Source organism: Cherax quadricarinatus, chromosome 2, assembly GCF_038502225.1.
Source record: "Cherax quadricarinatus isolate ZL_2023a chromosome 2, ASM3850222v1, whole genome shotgun sequence".
Taxonomy (NCBI): domain Eukaryota; kingdom Metazoa; phylum Arthropoda; class Malacostraca; order Decapoda; family Parastacidae; genus Cherax; species Cherax quadricarinatus.
Window position 1 is genome coordinate 82405686 of NC_091293.1, and position 15050 is coordinate 82420735.

The 15050-nt window shown below is 39.7% G+C and overlaps 2 protein-coding genes across 6 annotated transcripts in view; one reads left to right on the plus strand and one right to left on the minus strand.

Moving 5' to 3' along the window:
* The window catches only part of LOC128684401 (G patch domain-containing protein 1), a 90689-nt gene extending 86051 nt beyond the window's left edge, over positions 1–4638 (plus strand). For both annotated transcript variants that reach the window (XM_070089380.1, XM_070089376.1), the window contains exon 15: positions 3536–4638. In XM_070089380.1, coding sequence (XP_069945481.1) covers positions 3536–4486 — 951 coding nt within the window. In that variant the 3' untranslated portion in view covers positions 4487–4638. The remainder of the gene's footprint in view (positions 1–3535) is intronic.
* Positions 1–15050, minus strand: part of CaMKI (Calcium/calmodulin-dependent protein kinase I) — a 919698-nt gene that overhangs the window by 313187 nt on the left and 591461 nt on the right. The window lies entirely within an intron of this gene.

Sequence of the window (15050 nt, forward strand, 5' to 3'; positions counted from 1 at the left end):
TAGGCGTGATCTTGGTGACAGAATAGTAAATAACAAAAAGGCACAATACCGTGACTGGAACGATACACAAATAACCCGCACATAAAAGACAGAAGCTTACGACGACGTTTCGGTCCGACTTGGACCATTGACAAAGTCACACTAACAGAGGAGGAGCAGGACGGCTATATTGTATTTGACTGGCTCGTCTTCCTTATTTCCCACTTCTACCACTACCACTACTACTACCTCTTCTTCTTCTACTACATCTACTGATGAAATTAGACACATGTGCGGCGTCTGGTTGTCTTTGTTGTGGACGTTTCGCCATCCAGTGGCTGGCTGGATGGCGAAACGTCTACGGTGGGGATGCCCGGGTGTTGTGCATGTGTCATTTCATCCTGTCGGTATTATATACAATTCTTGTACTACTACTACTACTACTACTACCACTACTACTACCTCCACCTCTTCCTGCCTATATATAGCCGTCCTGCTCCTCCTCTGTTAGTGTGACTTTGTCAATGGTCCAAGTCGGACCGAAACGTCGTCGTAAGCTTCTGTCTTTTATGTGCGGGTTATTTGTGTATTGTGTGAGAGAATAGTGTTTGCCATGGTGTACTCATAGTATGTATTGCTTTCCCTGACAACAATGTCCATCAGGGGTTCATCGAAGAACAACTGAAAGCATTCCAGTTCAGTGGGATTGTTCCCAAGTGTACATGATGGCCGTATTCCACTTTGTCCTCCATCAAAGTCATGGGGATTGGGAACAAACCCGTCATCTTGCTGCCAATCCCAGATGCTGTCAGCTGGTGCGTTCTGGATATTGTAATGTGGTTGTGGTTGTGCAGGTTGTGGTTGTGGTTGTGGGAGTGTGGGGTCGGGTGAGGCTGGTTGTAGTTGTGCAGAGTCAGCAGCGCGGGTAGTAGCGTGGCCCGCTGCTGTTGTCACATGACTCATGCCACCATCACTATCACCACCACCGCCTGCTGCCTCACTCACATCATTTATACCCATCGTAACAATATCGTCATCTTCACTATCAGGACGTGGTGTAGGGCCACGGGATGTGCTCTGAGATGTACTCCTTCCTCTTGGAAGAGCATATGGCACACTACCAGACCGCATGCGACGTCGTATATGCTGCCGCTTCACTGGGGAATATTCACCCTCACTGTCACAACTAGAACTGCTTTCAATAACCTTGAAATCACTATCACTATCACTTGCACTGCTCACATATAGTTTCCTCTTTCGTCCTGGTACAGGTGAACATGAACGAGCCGGCCCAGCACCAGAGGTGGAAGGTTGTGGGTCATCTGGGTTTTCATCACTAATTATGTTATCCTGGGTAATTTTCTCGGTCACACCCGCTTCAAAACCAGGGAATTCACTTTCACTGACACTATCATCACTGTTTGAGCTATCACTTGGGAATAAAAGACTTCCAATCCGCCGAGGAGTGAGGAACTTCTTACCGTGAGGCATGGTGAAAATGGACTACCAAGATGGCGTTCCCACAATGCACCGCTGAGTCCCAGATTTTTTTCACAGGGTGCACACCGACCACTGAGACCCATTCTCTCTCGTGTAGGCCTACCAGCCCTCTCCCGCTTGATTTGAAGCCGCTAGAATTTATGAGTATAGATACGTCAAACACGGTATCTCCCATGACGTATATATACCACCGCGACAGTCAAAGGGTTAATGAAGTAGGGGCTTCCTCTATCTCCTCTTCCAAGCCTGAAGAGAGTGCATCCATCTTAGTCTTGTGCTCCTCCTCCTCAAGTTCCTGCAGCTCCTCAGTGGTCAGCTCTTCCCTGTGCCCCTCCACTAACTCCTCCACATCACCATCACTCACATCCAGACCCATGGATCTGCTCAGAGAGACAATATCCTGGCTTTGTCTCAAGAGAGAGGTAAACAAGGGTAGCACACAGTGTCATGACTCATTTTGACCCATACAAGTTTTAGCACGCGAGTCGTATTCCAAACAGAGGTCATATACCAAGCCAAAATTTTCACATCCAAACAGGATGTATACCAAGTTGGACTTATTCGAAAGCAGACATATACCGAAGTACCACTGTATTGTATGTACACTGTGTATTTATTTTTCTTTTTTATCTGTTTTTTTTTTTATGCTTAACATATGATAGTGTGAACACGTTATCTGGTGTTTAACATACGTTTGATAATAAAAAAAATGCTCTTTTCCACCTTCCGGCAATTTTCACTTGCTGTACAGGGTTGGGAACTTAACCCTTTCAGGGTCCAGAGGCCAAATTTCAAAGTGTGCACCAGGTCCAAGAATTTAAAAAAAAAAAAAATTATTTTTTTCTTATGAAATGGTAGAGAATCTTTTTCTGAAGGTAATAAAACAAAAAGTATGAAATTTGATGGAAAATTGACGAATTTATACTCTCGCGAATTTTGATGTGTCAGCGATATTTATGCATCGGTGATTTTGCCAACTTTGACTCCCATTTTAGGCCAATTACATTATTCCAGTCAACCAAATTCTTAGCTATTTCACTAGTATTACTTCTGTTCTATCGATTGAGCACAAGAAATTGCCACATCAACTGCTTCAACTACAAAATAAAGTGATCGGAAAATGGTAATTTGGCCAATTTAACGCAAAGTTCAAAATATTCCAATTTCAAAACAGGGTTCAGAATAAACAATGCAGGCATTCCTGGCACTAAACTAACATTTCCTCTGTTCATTAGTTACATTTTCAGGCTTTACAAATGAATTCCATTTTGATTTTTTATTCACATAATGAATTTTTATTCAAAACAAGAAAATAGAAGATTTACTGTTATGCAATGTTGTAATAATTGTATAAATAATATCACCACATTTGTGAACATATATTAGACCCACCAGCTGGTGTGTATTAGATGTGTGAGGTCATTTGTTTACTCTTGAACATCAGCAAAAATTTAACATTTCCTCTATTTTGAGCTCAGTTTCAAGCCATTTCCAGTACTAAAACTAATCAAAATCATCTCTATTTCTGTAACATATTTTTCATTCTATCAAATGAGGCCAAGAAATTGCAAATACAACTATAAAAAACATAAAAAAAAAAACTGCAAAGTTTCTGTTTTAATCGAAAATTACGGCCTCAGTTTTTTCTCTCATTATGCACTGTGTGCTGCAGGATTTGTTATATGTGGTGCACACATACCACATAGATGTATTCTCTCATATCTAGGCCCAAATTTACCGCTCACAGCTTATCAAAGTGAGCTGAGCTTGTGGCGTAGATCTGTGGTTTGGACCCTCAACTCAAAGCCGTAGATCTACGGCATGGACCCTGAAAGGGTTAAGAGCCATATGAGGTCCTCCTATATTGTCTTAATTTGTTATTGAAAACATTGAGATATTTTTATCTTTGAAAAAATGAAATGTAGGATAACAATAACAACCAAAATTTTACTGCTTTGATAACTCATTAAAAATATGAAAAAGAATTTGTAAAAATACTGTGCAGGTGTTTGTATGGCAGTTAGAACTATTTTATTTAGACTTTATTTTTTTTCAGGTTCCAGTGGATGGGCCACCTACAATGGATCTTTTTAAAGCCATCTTTCAAGACTCAGGATCTGACTCTAACTCTGAGAGTGAGGAGGAACAACCTACGAGTCTTAGAAGGCAACAAGAATCTAGTCTTAAATCTAGTCATAAATTGGAGTCCTCTAAGGCAGAAAATTCTCTGGGCTGTTTGGCTAAAAATATATCTGGATCAGAGATGGACAGTGGTGATAGCAGAGTTGTAATGTCAACCTCTGTGGACAATTCCTCAGAAATTTCAAGGGAACGTAAAAGTGTCATAGATACAGTCAAAGATCCAGTTACTGCTAAGAGACCTGATGGACAGAGAGTTCGTATAAGCAGGTTTGAACCAAAGAAAGATGACTCCACTGGGGACACTGAGGGTTTGCCAAAGCCACTTTTTATAAATCGTAGAAAAATTTCTGCAGCTACTGAAATTACTCCTGCTGAGGGAATTTTTGCCAATATTGACTTCAAAGAACTTAACAGTTATAGGGATACTGATATTCATGCCACTCAAGATCAGACAGTCAACATGACAGACAGAGTCAAGGAAGGTATCATTGGCAGTAAGAAAATAGATAGTGATTCATCAGTTGATTCTGAGGATGAGTATGGACCTCCAGTTCCAGTACACCTAAAGAATAGACTTCAGATGATCAAGTCATCATCGAGTACAGCATCAGCTGTGGTGCAGACACTTGAGACAGGACACAACATGGTGACTAAGCAGCAGTCCTTATGGGTCGAAAAAGAATCAAAGCGAAAATCCAAAAAGCACAAAAATAAAGACAAACATAAATATAAAAAAGAGAAGAAAAAGAAAAAAGACAAGAAAAACAAAAAGCAAAAGGAGAAAAAGCAAAAGAGGAAAGAACACAAAAATCTAAGCAGAAAAAATAGATGCAGCAGTGACTCTGACTTATCAGACAGTGACTGAGATGTGAACTATTATTTTATGCTCTCATCATTACAGTGATTCCCACTTATGTGGAGGTAGGGAGCTGCCTTCCATAACATGCTAAAAAAAGGAGGGTCTTAGGTATCTATAATGACTAATAATTATAATAATAATAATGATTAACAAACTCATGCTTGTATTTACTTTTCTTTATCTTTCCAAATATTAAATGTAATGTAATGGTATCTGTACACATTGATACCATGGTACCATGGCTTGAATAGAGTGACATGAAATAAAATTCTGAATTTGCAGTGCATGGGTCATAATTATCTCAAGGATCATACAAGATATTCAGGGCTTCAGAATAAAGCTTTATAGCGTGTTGTTAGCAAAGTAATATTTATTAAGAGATTCTGGGAACACCAGTTAGCTGCAATGAAGTTTTATAAGTAAATATTGTACAGTAATAAAATGAATTTGAATCCTTCCAAATTTATGAGCTTAGATTTTGCAACTCAATATTTTAACAGGAGGGTCTTTCACAAATATTATCAGTTACTAGTGTTTTTCCACATGGGATGGCTGTATAGTCCTTGTGGCTTAGCGCTTCTTTTTGATTATAATAATAATTCACATGGGATGGAAATCTTAAAAGAAATCAAGTTTTACGTATTTTGGTTTTTATTAATGCACAAATTATTATATTTTACAGCTTATTTCAGTGAACCTGTTGTTTCCTGAATGATGTAGTCAAAACCGGAGACAGTTTGTAGAAGAAAATGAGGTACATATGCAGTATGGTACTGTATTTGGGCAATGTGGTCCTCGCATGTCACTAACCTGAGTACCTCTATTCATATTTTATTTATTATATCAATAGTGCAATCACAATTAACATAATATTTTGCTATAAATATTCAGACACCTATGTGTGGCATATGCTCTTGGTATACCCTTATTTTTTTTTTATTTTAGAAAATCAATATGTGGGCAAGAGGACTGCCATGTGCTTCCCAGCTCTCTTGGTGCAAATGTTATAATTTTGATGTTCATTTTGATGTTCATTCTAGGTAGTAGGTTGGTAGACAGCAACCACCCAGGGAAGTACTACCGTCCTGCCAGATGACTGTGAAACAGAAACCTGTAACTGTTTTGCATGATGGTAGGATTGCTGTTTTCTTTTTCTGTCTCATAAGCACGCTGGATAACAGGGATATCTTGCTACTCCTACTTACACTTTGGTTACACTTCACAAACACGCACATGCATATATATATACATACATCTAGGTTTTCTCCTTTTTCTAAATAGCTCTTGTTCTTCTTTATTTCTTCTATTGTCCATGGGGAAGTGGAAAAGAATCTTTCCTCTGTAAGCCATGCGTGTCGTATGAGGCGACTAAAATGCCGGGAGCAATGGGCTAGTAACCCCTTCTCCTGTAGACATTTACTAAAAAAGAGAAGAAGAAAAACTTTACAGTGATGGAGTGAATGATGGTGAAAGTTTTTCTTTTTCGGGCCACCCTGCCTTGGTGGGAATCGGCCAGTGTGATAATAAATAAAACATTCCAACATTTATTGTAGTAAGGCAAATGATTGCCCACCACTAGAGAGGTAAATGGGCATGAATGTATACATGAAGACTGGCTTTATTGAAAACATTGTGTTCCTGGGACTTTGATTGCTTAAGTTACATGAGAAATAGGAGAGAGTATAGGCTATATATAGGGGTTGGAAAGAGTTGTTGGTAATCAGGTGCAGGGTTCTAAAAGCAGAGACAGGTTCATCTCATGTCTGTGTCACATGGCAGTCTCAGGGAAGTATGTTCTTATATTTTATGAACTAAGGTTGTGTAAATGTTTTAATCGCCAGCTTTTTAAACAATGGTGTTGGAGGTGGTGATGAGTGATACTTAGAGGCACCTGCATCAACTTAATTATAGTTATAATACACAAATAACCTGTACGTTTCTGTCCGATTTGGATCATTTACAAAGTCACACTAACAAAAAGAGAGAGGGAGCCAGTATATATAGGTGAGCTAACTGAGACGGGACCAAGAGAGGGAGAAGTAGTAGTGGTGGTGTAACTAATTTTATTTAGGTATACACAAATACAGTTACATTATCATATATAGCAGTGTATGTGTAGAGAATCTAGTATAACCCAAAAAAAGTCAGTGACTTATTTACATTGAGGTCCTTATGATAATTATTATTTATATTTAAAAGTTAAAAACAGGTAAGTATTTTTTTTTTTTTTTTAACAAGTCGGCCGTCTCCCACCGAGGCAGGGTGACCCAAAAAAGAAAGAAAATCCCCAAAAAGAAAATACTTTCATCATCATTCAACACTTTCACCACACTCACACATTATCACTGTTTTTGCAGAGGTGCTCAGAATACAACAGTTGAGAAGCATACACATATAAAGATACACAACATATCCCTCCAAACTGCCAATATCCCAAACCCCTCCTTTAAAGTGCAGGCATTGTACTTCCCATTTCCAGGACTCAAGTCCGACTATATGAAAATAACCGGTTTCCCTGAATCCCTTCACTAAATATTACCCTGCTCACACTCCAACAGATCGTCAGGTCCCAAGTACCATTCGTCTCCATTCACTCCTATCTAACACGCTCACGCACGCTTGCTGGAAATCCAAGCCCCTCGCCCACAAAACCTCCTTTACCCCCTCTCTCCAACTCTTTTGAGGACGACCCCTACCCCGCCTTCCTTCCCCTGTAGATTTATATGCTTTCCATGTCATTCTACTTTGATCCATTCTCTCTAAATGACCAAACCACCTCAACAACCCCTCTTCTGCCCTCTGACTAATACTTTTATTAACTCCACACCTTTTCCTAATTTCTACATTCCGAATTTTCTGCATAATATTTACACCACACATTGCCCTTAGACAGGACATCTCCACTGCCTCCAACCGTCTCCTTGCTGCTGCATTTACCACCCAAGCTTCACACCCATATAAGATTGTTGGTACTACTATACTTTCATACATTCCCTTCTTTGCCTCCATAGATAACGTTTTTTGACTCCACATATACCTCAACGCACCACTCACCTTTTTTCCCTCATCAATTCTATGATTAACCTCATCCTTCATAAATCCATCCGCCGACACGTCAACTCCCAAGTATCTGAAAACATTCACTTCTTCCATACTCCTCCTCCCCAATTTGATATCCAATTTTTCTTTATCTAAATCATTTGATACCCTCATCACCTTACTCTTTTCTATGTTCACTTTCAACTTTCTACCTTTACACACATTCCCAAACTCATCTACTAATCTTTGCAATTTTTCTTTAGAATTTCCCATAAGCACAGTATCATCAGCAAAAAGTAAGTATCTTAACTATGTAAAAGCAGTTACAATAAAAGAAGATATACGAGGGGAGAGGTAATATTAGTTATTTTCATACAAGAAATCACTCTCCTCCCTTTCTATAACCTTATTCATGAGGTACATTTTGGCTCTCTTCTTGAACTGGCTCATACTAGGACAGGCTTTGACATGTGCAGGCAGTCTGTTCCACTCTTTTATTGCTGTGTAGAAAAATGTGTGAAGCCTGACCACTGACTCTAGGTACTGCAAAGTTGTTCTCCCTTCCCGTAGTTCTATAATTGCATTGGTTCCCGGCCTTAACAAAATTGGCAGTAAGATACATGTATTGGGGACACTGGTTGTGAGCAATTTTATAAACGTAATTTAGCTTTAGTTGATTTACTCATCTTCAACATTCAGCATATCCAGCTGTTGTAATTCATTCTGGCCTACATGCTCTCTTGGACCCAGGTCCAGATTGAATCTCACCATTTTGTTGTGGGTGATTTGTAGCTTATGTTTCAGTTTTTTTGTTAAGGGAGAGTACCATGAAGAGCAAGAGTAGTCTGTAATACATTGCATGAGAGCTAGACATAGGGTCCTGCGAGCCTCAGCTGGTAGACACTGTGTCTGTCTGTAGAGGAACTTGCTCTATTATATTGCTTCCTATTAGTTTTCCTGACATACTTGGGTCAAAGGGAATTCCCAGATATTTCACTGAATTTACTGTAATAATAGGTTCCCCATTGCACTGACATTAAAATTATTTACCTTTTTCAATTTATGTTTATAGTGATTGTACATTAGCAATGCCTTGTGGGTCTTTACCTGATGCTAACAGAGCACTATCATCTGTGTACAGCAGAAGCTTACATTTGACACTGATAGGCATGTTGTTCACATAACACAAGAATAACAAAGGACCCAGGGTACTATCTTGAGGAGCTCCACATGTTATCAGTAGGGGTTCTGATTCTGTGTTGTTGATCTTGACAATTTGTTTCCTGTTGCCAATTTGTTTCCTGCTGTTCTTATGAAGTGTATAAGTGGATGACGGGCATAAACAAGGGAGATATTAATAAAGTACTGAGGGTGTCGAACCAGGTAAGAACCAGATATAATGGATTTAAGTTGGATAAATTTAGATTTAGAAAGGACATAGGTAAGTACTGGTTTTCTAACAGAGTTGTAGATGCGTGGAACAGTCTTCCCAGTTGGGTGATAGAGGCTAGGACCTTGGGTAGCTTTAAGAAGAGACTGGACAAATATATGAGTGGGAGGGGCTGGGTTTGATTGGTGTCATTGGGTACGGGAGTTATTTCTTGGGTAGCTTAAGGTAGAGGTCGTTTTGATAAGGACCTGCCTCGCATGGGCCAGTAGGCCTTCTGCAGTGTTGCTCCATTCTTATGTTCTTATGTTGCTCAGGTAGGACTTAAACCACTCTACAGAACTCATTCCGATAGCTTGTAGTTTCTAACATAATATATTAAAGTTGACTGTATTGAAGGCAATTTGCAAGTCTAAGGTTACCATTCCTATAAAATTCCCTAGTGACATTACAGTTCTCAGGTAGTCCATCGAATTGATGAGTAAAGTGTGGGTTAAATGAGGTCTCCTAAAACCTGACTGGTAACTATGGAGAATGTTTTTGTCATTAAGATACTCAACTACTTGAAAGTATACCACCTTCTCTAAAAGTTTGGACATCACACTGAGTATACTAACAGGCCTATAGTTGATGACATCAGACCTACTATTTTTCTTGAAGATAGGAGTAACTGTGGCCACTTTAAATCCTTCTGGGACAGTGTGTGTGGCTATGGACAGATTTAATTGTGTGTGCAATGGGAATTAGTAATTTAGAGGTGCCATCTTATAGGAGCTTAGGAGGGATGTTATTTGGACCGGTGCTCTTAATTGGGTTTAATGTACTTAACTCTTTACATACAGAGTCATAAGATACACCTACTAATTGGCAACTATTCGGGGTGACACCCTTATTAACCCTTAAATGGTCCAAACAGATCGACGTTCAAATTCGTAGTGCTACAAAAGTAGATCTACTTTTTTTAACATATTTTCAAATATAACAACAAAAAAATGTAGATAAAAGTTTTTTACACGTTTCTACATGTAAAACAAAAAAAAAGATTACATTTTTTTACATACTTTCAGATGTTGAAAAAACGTATATATACGTTTGGACCATTTAACCCTAAAATGGTCCAAACGTATATATACGTTTTTTCAACATCTGAAAGTACGTAAAAAAATGTAGATCTTTTTTTTTTGTTTTACATGTGGAAACGTGTAAAAAAACTTTTATCTACATTTTTTTGTTGTTATATTTGAAAATATGTTAAAAAAAGTAGATCTACTTTTGTAGCACTACGAATTTGAACGTCGATCTGTTTGGACCGTTTAAGGGTTAAGGGTTAATGTAAAAAGTTTTAAATTTATCAGTCTGTGTTAAAGGAATTTGATGCAACTGGCAGTTTACTTACTAGTGTTGATGCAACAGAAGTGTAGTACGAATTAAAATAATTTGCCACTTTAGTTGTCTCCTGGCATACCTCATTATCAATACAGTGGTACCTTGACTTACGAATGCCCCAACTTATGAGTGTTCCGAGTTACGAGCTGTCGCTCGGTCGATTTTTTGCTTTGAGTTGCGAGCCAAAATCCGAGTTATGAGCGATATGCCACCATTAGTTGGCGCAGCGAACGCCACAACATCCACCCAGCATCCCAGCGTTTTGTGCTTTTTGTGCTGTTATTTTGCCAAATTTCGTTTTTCTAACCATGGGTCCTAAGAAAGTAAGTGCAAAGACAGTGCTGAGAAGAAGAGAATGATGTCCATTGAATTAAAGCATGAAATCATTGAAAAACACACTAGAAAATTACTTTTGTTTCAGTGTTTTCCTTAAGAAACTAGTGATCTAGTGCAGTTAGCCTCACAAATACTCCATTTTTAAAAAGACCTCAGAAGGGCAAGAATGGGAAGACATGGTCAGAGCAATAATTTTTACCTCAGGAGTGGCCGCCACCACTCGTCACGATGTATTTTATTTGTTATAGAGTATATATCATGTTTCTATGTTATTTATATTGTTTATATGTCATATTAGATCAGTTGTGAGATATAAATAAGCTGTTATATTGAAGTATTTTCTCCTGTCTCCCGAGAGCCAGGAATTCTGCTGGAAAGGATTGATGGCATTTCAGTTAATTTCATTGAGGAAAATTGATTTTGATACATGAGCAAATTGAGTTACGAGCTTGATCATGGAACGAATTAAACTCATAAGTCAAGGTACCACTGTATTTAGCCCTATGTTAGATCTGACTGTGAGTTTATGGCTGTACCCCAACTGTTTTAGTTGTTGCCAGAGCTTCTGGTTTTTTCCTTGTACTCTTCGATTTTTGAGCAGTAGTGCTTTGCCTTTGCTCCTTTCATGAGCCTCTGCACTGTTCCTAACTCTCTGGAATTCATTTAGCACTGCAATATCCTGTCTGTTTGCCTTAGAGCTTTTCAGCAACTGGTCTCTGAATTTCATATTATCTAATATCTCAGTAGTCATCCAGGGTTCAGTTCTTCATTTAATCCTAACTTCTTTAACTGGTGCAATATTATCAAGGATGGTAGCGAACATTGCTCTGAATTTTTTCCAGGCATCATTTACGTCCGTGCAACTTGTTATCACTGTACAGTCACAATTTTGTAGTCTATTTACCAGTATTCTTTGCTGTAGTTTCTAGTAGACCTCATTTTAACTGTCCTATGTAGGCCTGTCTGATACCTAATGATTTTCCTGGTGCAGTAAATGGTGAGATGATAGCTAAGACCTGTGGTAATGATGCCTGACTGGCTAATGTTGTCAGGGTGATTACAAAGTATGTTGTCTAATATGGAGGCTGAAAACTGATCCGTGTTGGTGCATTAATTAGTTGTGTAACTATTTAATCCCAGAATTTGCTTATACTTGTTACATAGCCCATTATTTTGCTGTTGGAAACAGATTTTGAAACCTCCCAATATCACTGTCTCAGAATTGCTATTAGTTCTGGACAAGACTCGAAAAATCCTCTAAGAATTGATCATGGGTGGGGGGTTGTAACTAGTTCCTACTAGGATTGGTTTAGTCTTGGGTAACAACACCTCAAGCCATAGAATCTCCAGTTTATTATCATTCAAATCAGGTCTTGGGTTGTAGGCTAAGTCATTCTACAAGATTGATGGACTGAACACATCGACTCCAGGCTGAGGGACTGATTACCTCATACTCCTCTTCTCCTTACGCCTTCCTCTTTGTATTGGACTGATGAAGCCACTGTGTGGCGAAATGTTTCCTGAATAAAGATTCCCATATGCTGCATAAGTGTCTCAATCTTCAACTTGTCGGTTTTTCAAACCATTCATCACATAAGTCATTTCTTACATAGGCACAGACCCCACCACCATTTCTGTTCCTATCTAAACGTTTTATGTTGTAACCTTCTATCTTGACCTCGTTGTCAGTCACAGTGACATCTAACCAGGATTCAGAGATGGATATAATTGCTGCCCTAGTTCCGTTAGCTAGAATCCTAATCTCTGACATCTTTGGTAAGAGTAACCTCACGTTGGCATGAATAAAGTGAAGACCTGTTTTCTTGAAGCAGTTATAATCATCAATATTTGGCATGGGGTCGTTTGTATTAAGAAAGTTGAATAACTCAATGCCAGCAGTACTAAAGGGTAAGTGGGTTAGAGTGCACTTGTTACAAACATTAACATAACCAAGCATACAACCATAATGCACCTACCCCTTACACGTTTTACACATGATGTGTTTGCTGTTCTTCCTTCATGTCTTGGTACAGTGTAAACATTTGTGTGGCATTATTTGAGGTAATTGTGTGGTTTCTGTGATCTCACATTGACCTATGTATGCGTTACAAAGTCAAGGTTGGCATTCCAAGCTACTAACCCATCATATACATCGTCACTAATTTCATCCGTGCATCTTATGTACACCCACTCTTCACAAACATCACAGTTTATTGCCCCACTGCAGCTACCAGCACCTTTACCACAATGATTACAGGGACACCTCATCTGCCTGGTTTGAACCTGTACATTAGTTTGAGGTCCTGTGTGCCACTGTTTTGTTTTTGTGGGTATGCGGTGTTGCCATACCTTATGGTGATAGTGACATTTATGTTTCTAGTAGGATAGCATTTGTGGGGCTTTCACTGTCCAGGGTCCTATTAATCCAGTCGCTTTTCCAGTCCCTATGACTGCTTTCCTTACATGACTCACGGAATCGTAATGACACGATTGCAAACAAACCATACCATGGGCGGGGATAGAACCCGTGATCAGAGAGTCTCAAAACTCCAGACAGTGGCTAACGCGACGGTCTGGAGTTTTGAGACTCTCTGATCGCGGGTTCTATCCCCGCCCGTGGTATGGTTTGACTGCTTTCCTTCTTCCATGAATTTCAGAGTCATTATCAGTATAATTATGACAACCTGTAACCCTCTGATGCCTGCCATCTTCACTCTTTACTCTTATCCCTTCACACGAAAAAGTTTCTTTTTTCCTTTTTCAAGAACCACTAATTGCTATTACTAACCTAGCAATAGCCTAGAGGCCACTCTAGCAGCCCCCACTGACTGATATTTTCCTACCCTTACTTCACATATCCACTACACCCCTCTACCTGTCCCCTTGCTTCACAAACCCACTACACCCTTCACCATCCCCTTGCTTCACGAACCCACTACACCCCTCACCTGTCCCCTTACCTGGAGTTTACCTGGAGAGGGTTTCGGGGGTCAATGCCCCTCCGGTTCGGTCTGAGACCAGGCCTCACGGTGGATGAGGGTCTGATCAACCAGGCTGTTACTACTGGCTGCACGCAAGCTGATGTACGAACCACAGCCAGGTTGGTCAGGTACTGGCTTCAGGTGCCTGTCCAGTGCCTTCTTGAAGATAGCCAGGGGTCTATTGGTAATCCCCCTTATGGAGGCTGGGAGGCAGTTGAACAGTCTTGGACCCCAGACACTTATTGTGTTGTCTCTCAATGTACTCGTTGCGCCCTTGCTGTTCACTGGGGGAATGTTGCATCTCCTGCCGAGTCTTTTGTTTTCATAGGGAGTGATTTTCGTGTGCAGGTTTGGTACCAATCCCTCCAGGACCTTCTTAGTGTATATTACCATGTATCTCTCTCACCTGCATTCCAGGGAATACAGATCAAGGACCTTCAACCGTTCCCAGTAATTTAGGTGCCTTATCGTGCTTATATGTTCCGTGAAAGTTCTTTTTACACTCTCCAGGTCTGTAATGTCGCCAGCCTTGAAGGGGGCCATTAGTGTATAGCAGTATTCCAGCATAGAGAGCACAAGCGATTTTAAGAGAATTGTCATGGGCTTGGTGTCCCTAGTTTTGAAGGTTCTCATCCATCCTATCATTTTCCTAGCAGATGAGGTAGATACATTGTTGTGGTCTTTGAAGGCGAGGTCCTCTGACATTATCACTCCCAGGTCCTTCACATTACTTTTCTGCTCTATTGTATTGTTAGAATATGTTATATACACTAATACATTTTTAGTTTCCTCAAGTTTCCCATATCTAAGTAGTTGAAATTTCTCCTTGTTGAACTTCATATTGTTTTGAGTGGCCCATTCGAAGATTTGGTTGATGTCTGCTTGCAGTCTCGCAGTGTCTTCGATGTAGGTCACTGCCATGGTAATCCGGGTGTCATCCGCAAAGGACGACACGGAGCTATGACTTACATCTCTGTCAATGTCAGAAATGAGGATGAGGAATAGAATGGGAGCGAGTACTGTGCCTTGTGGAACAAAGCTTTTTACTGTGGCTGCTTGAGACTTTACTCTGTTTACTATTACTTTTTGTGTTCTATTTGTCAGGAAGTTATAGATCCATCTACCAACTTTTCCTGTTATTCCTTTATCACGCATTTTGTGTGCTATTACACCATGGTCACACTTGTCGAAAGCTTTTGCAAAGTCTGTGTATACTACATCTGTATTTTGTTTATCCTCTACAGCATCCAGGACCTTGTCATAGTGGTCCAGTAGCTGGGGCAGGCAGGAGCGACCTGCTCTAAACCCGTGTTGCCCTGGGTTGTGTAATTTATGGGTATTTAGGTGGTTGGCGATCTTGCTTCTTAGAACCCTCTCAAAGATTTTTATGATATGGGTTGTTAATGCTTTCGGTCTGTAGTTCTTTGCAATTGCTTTACTG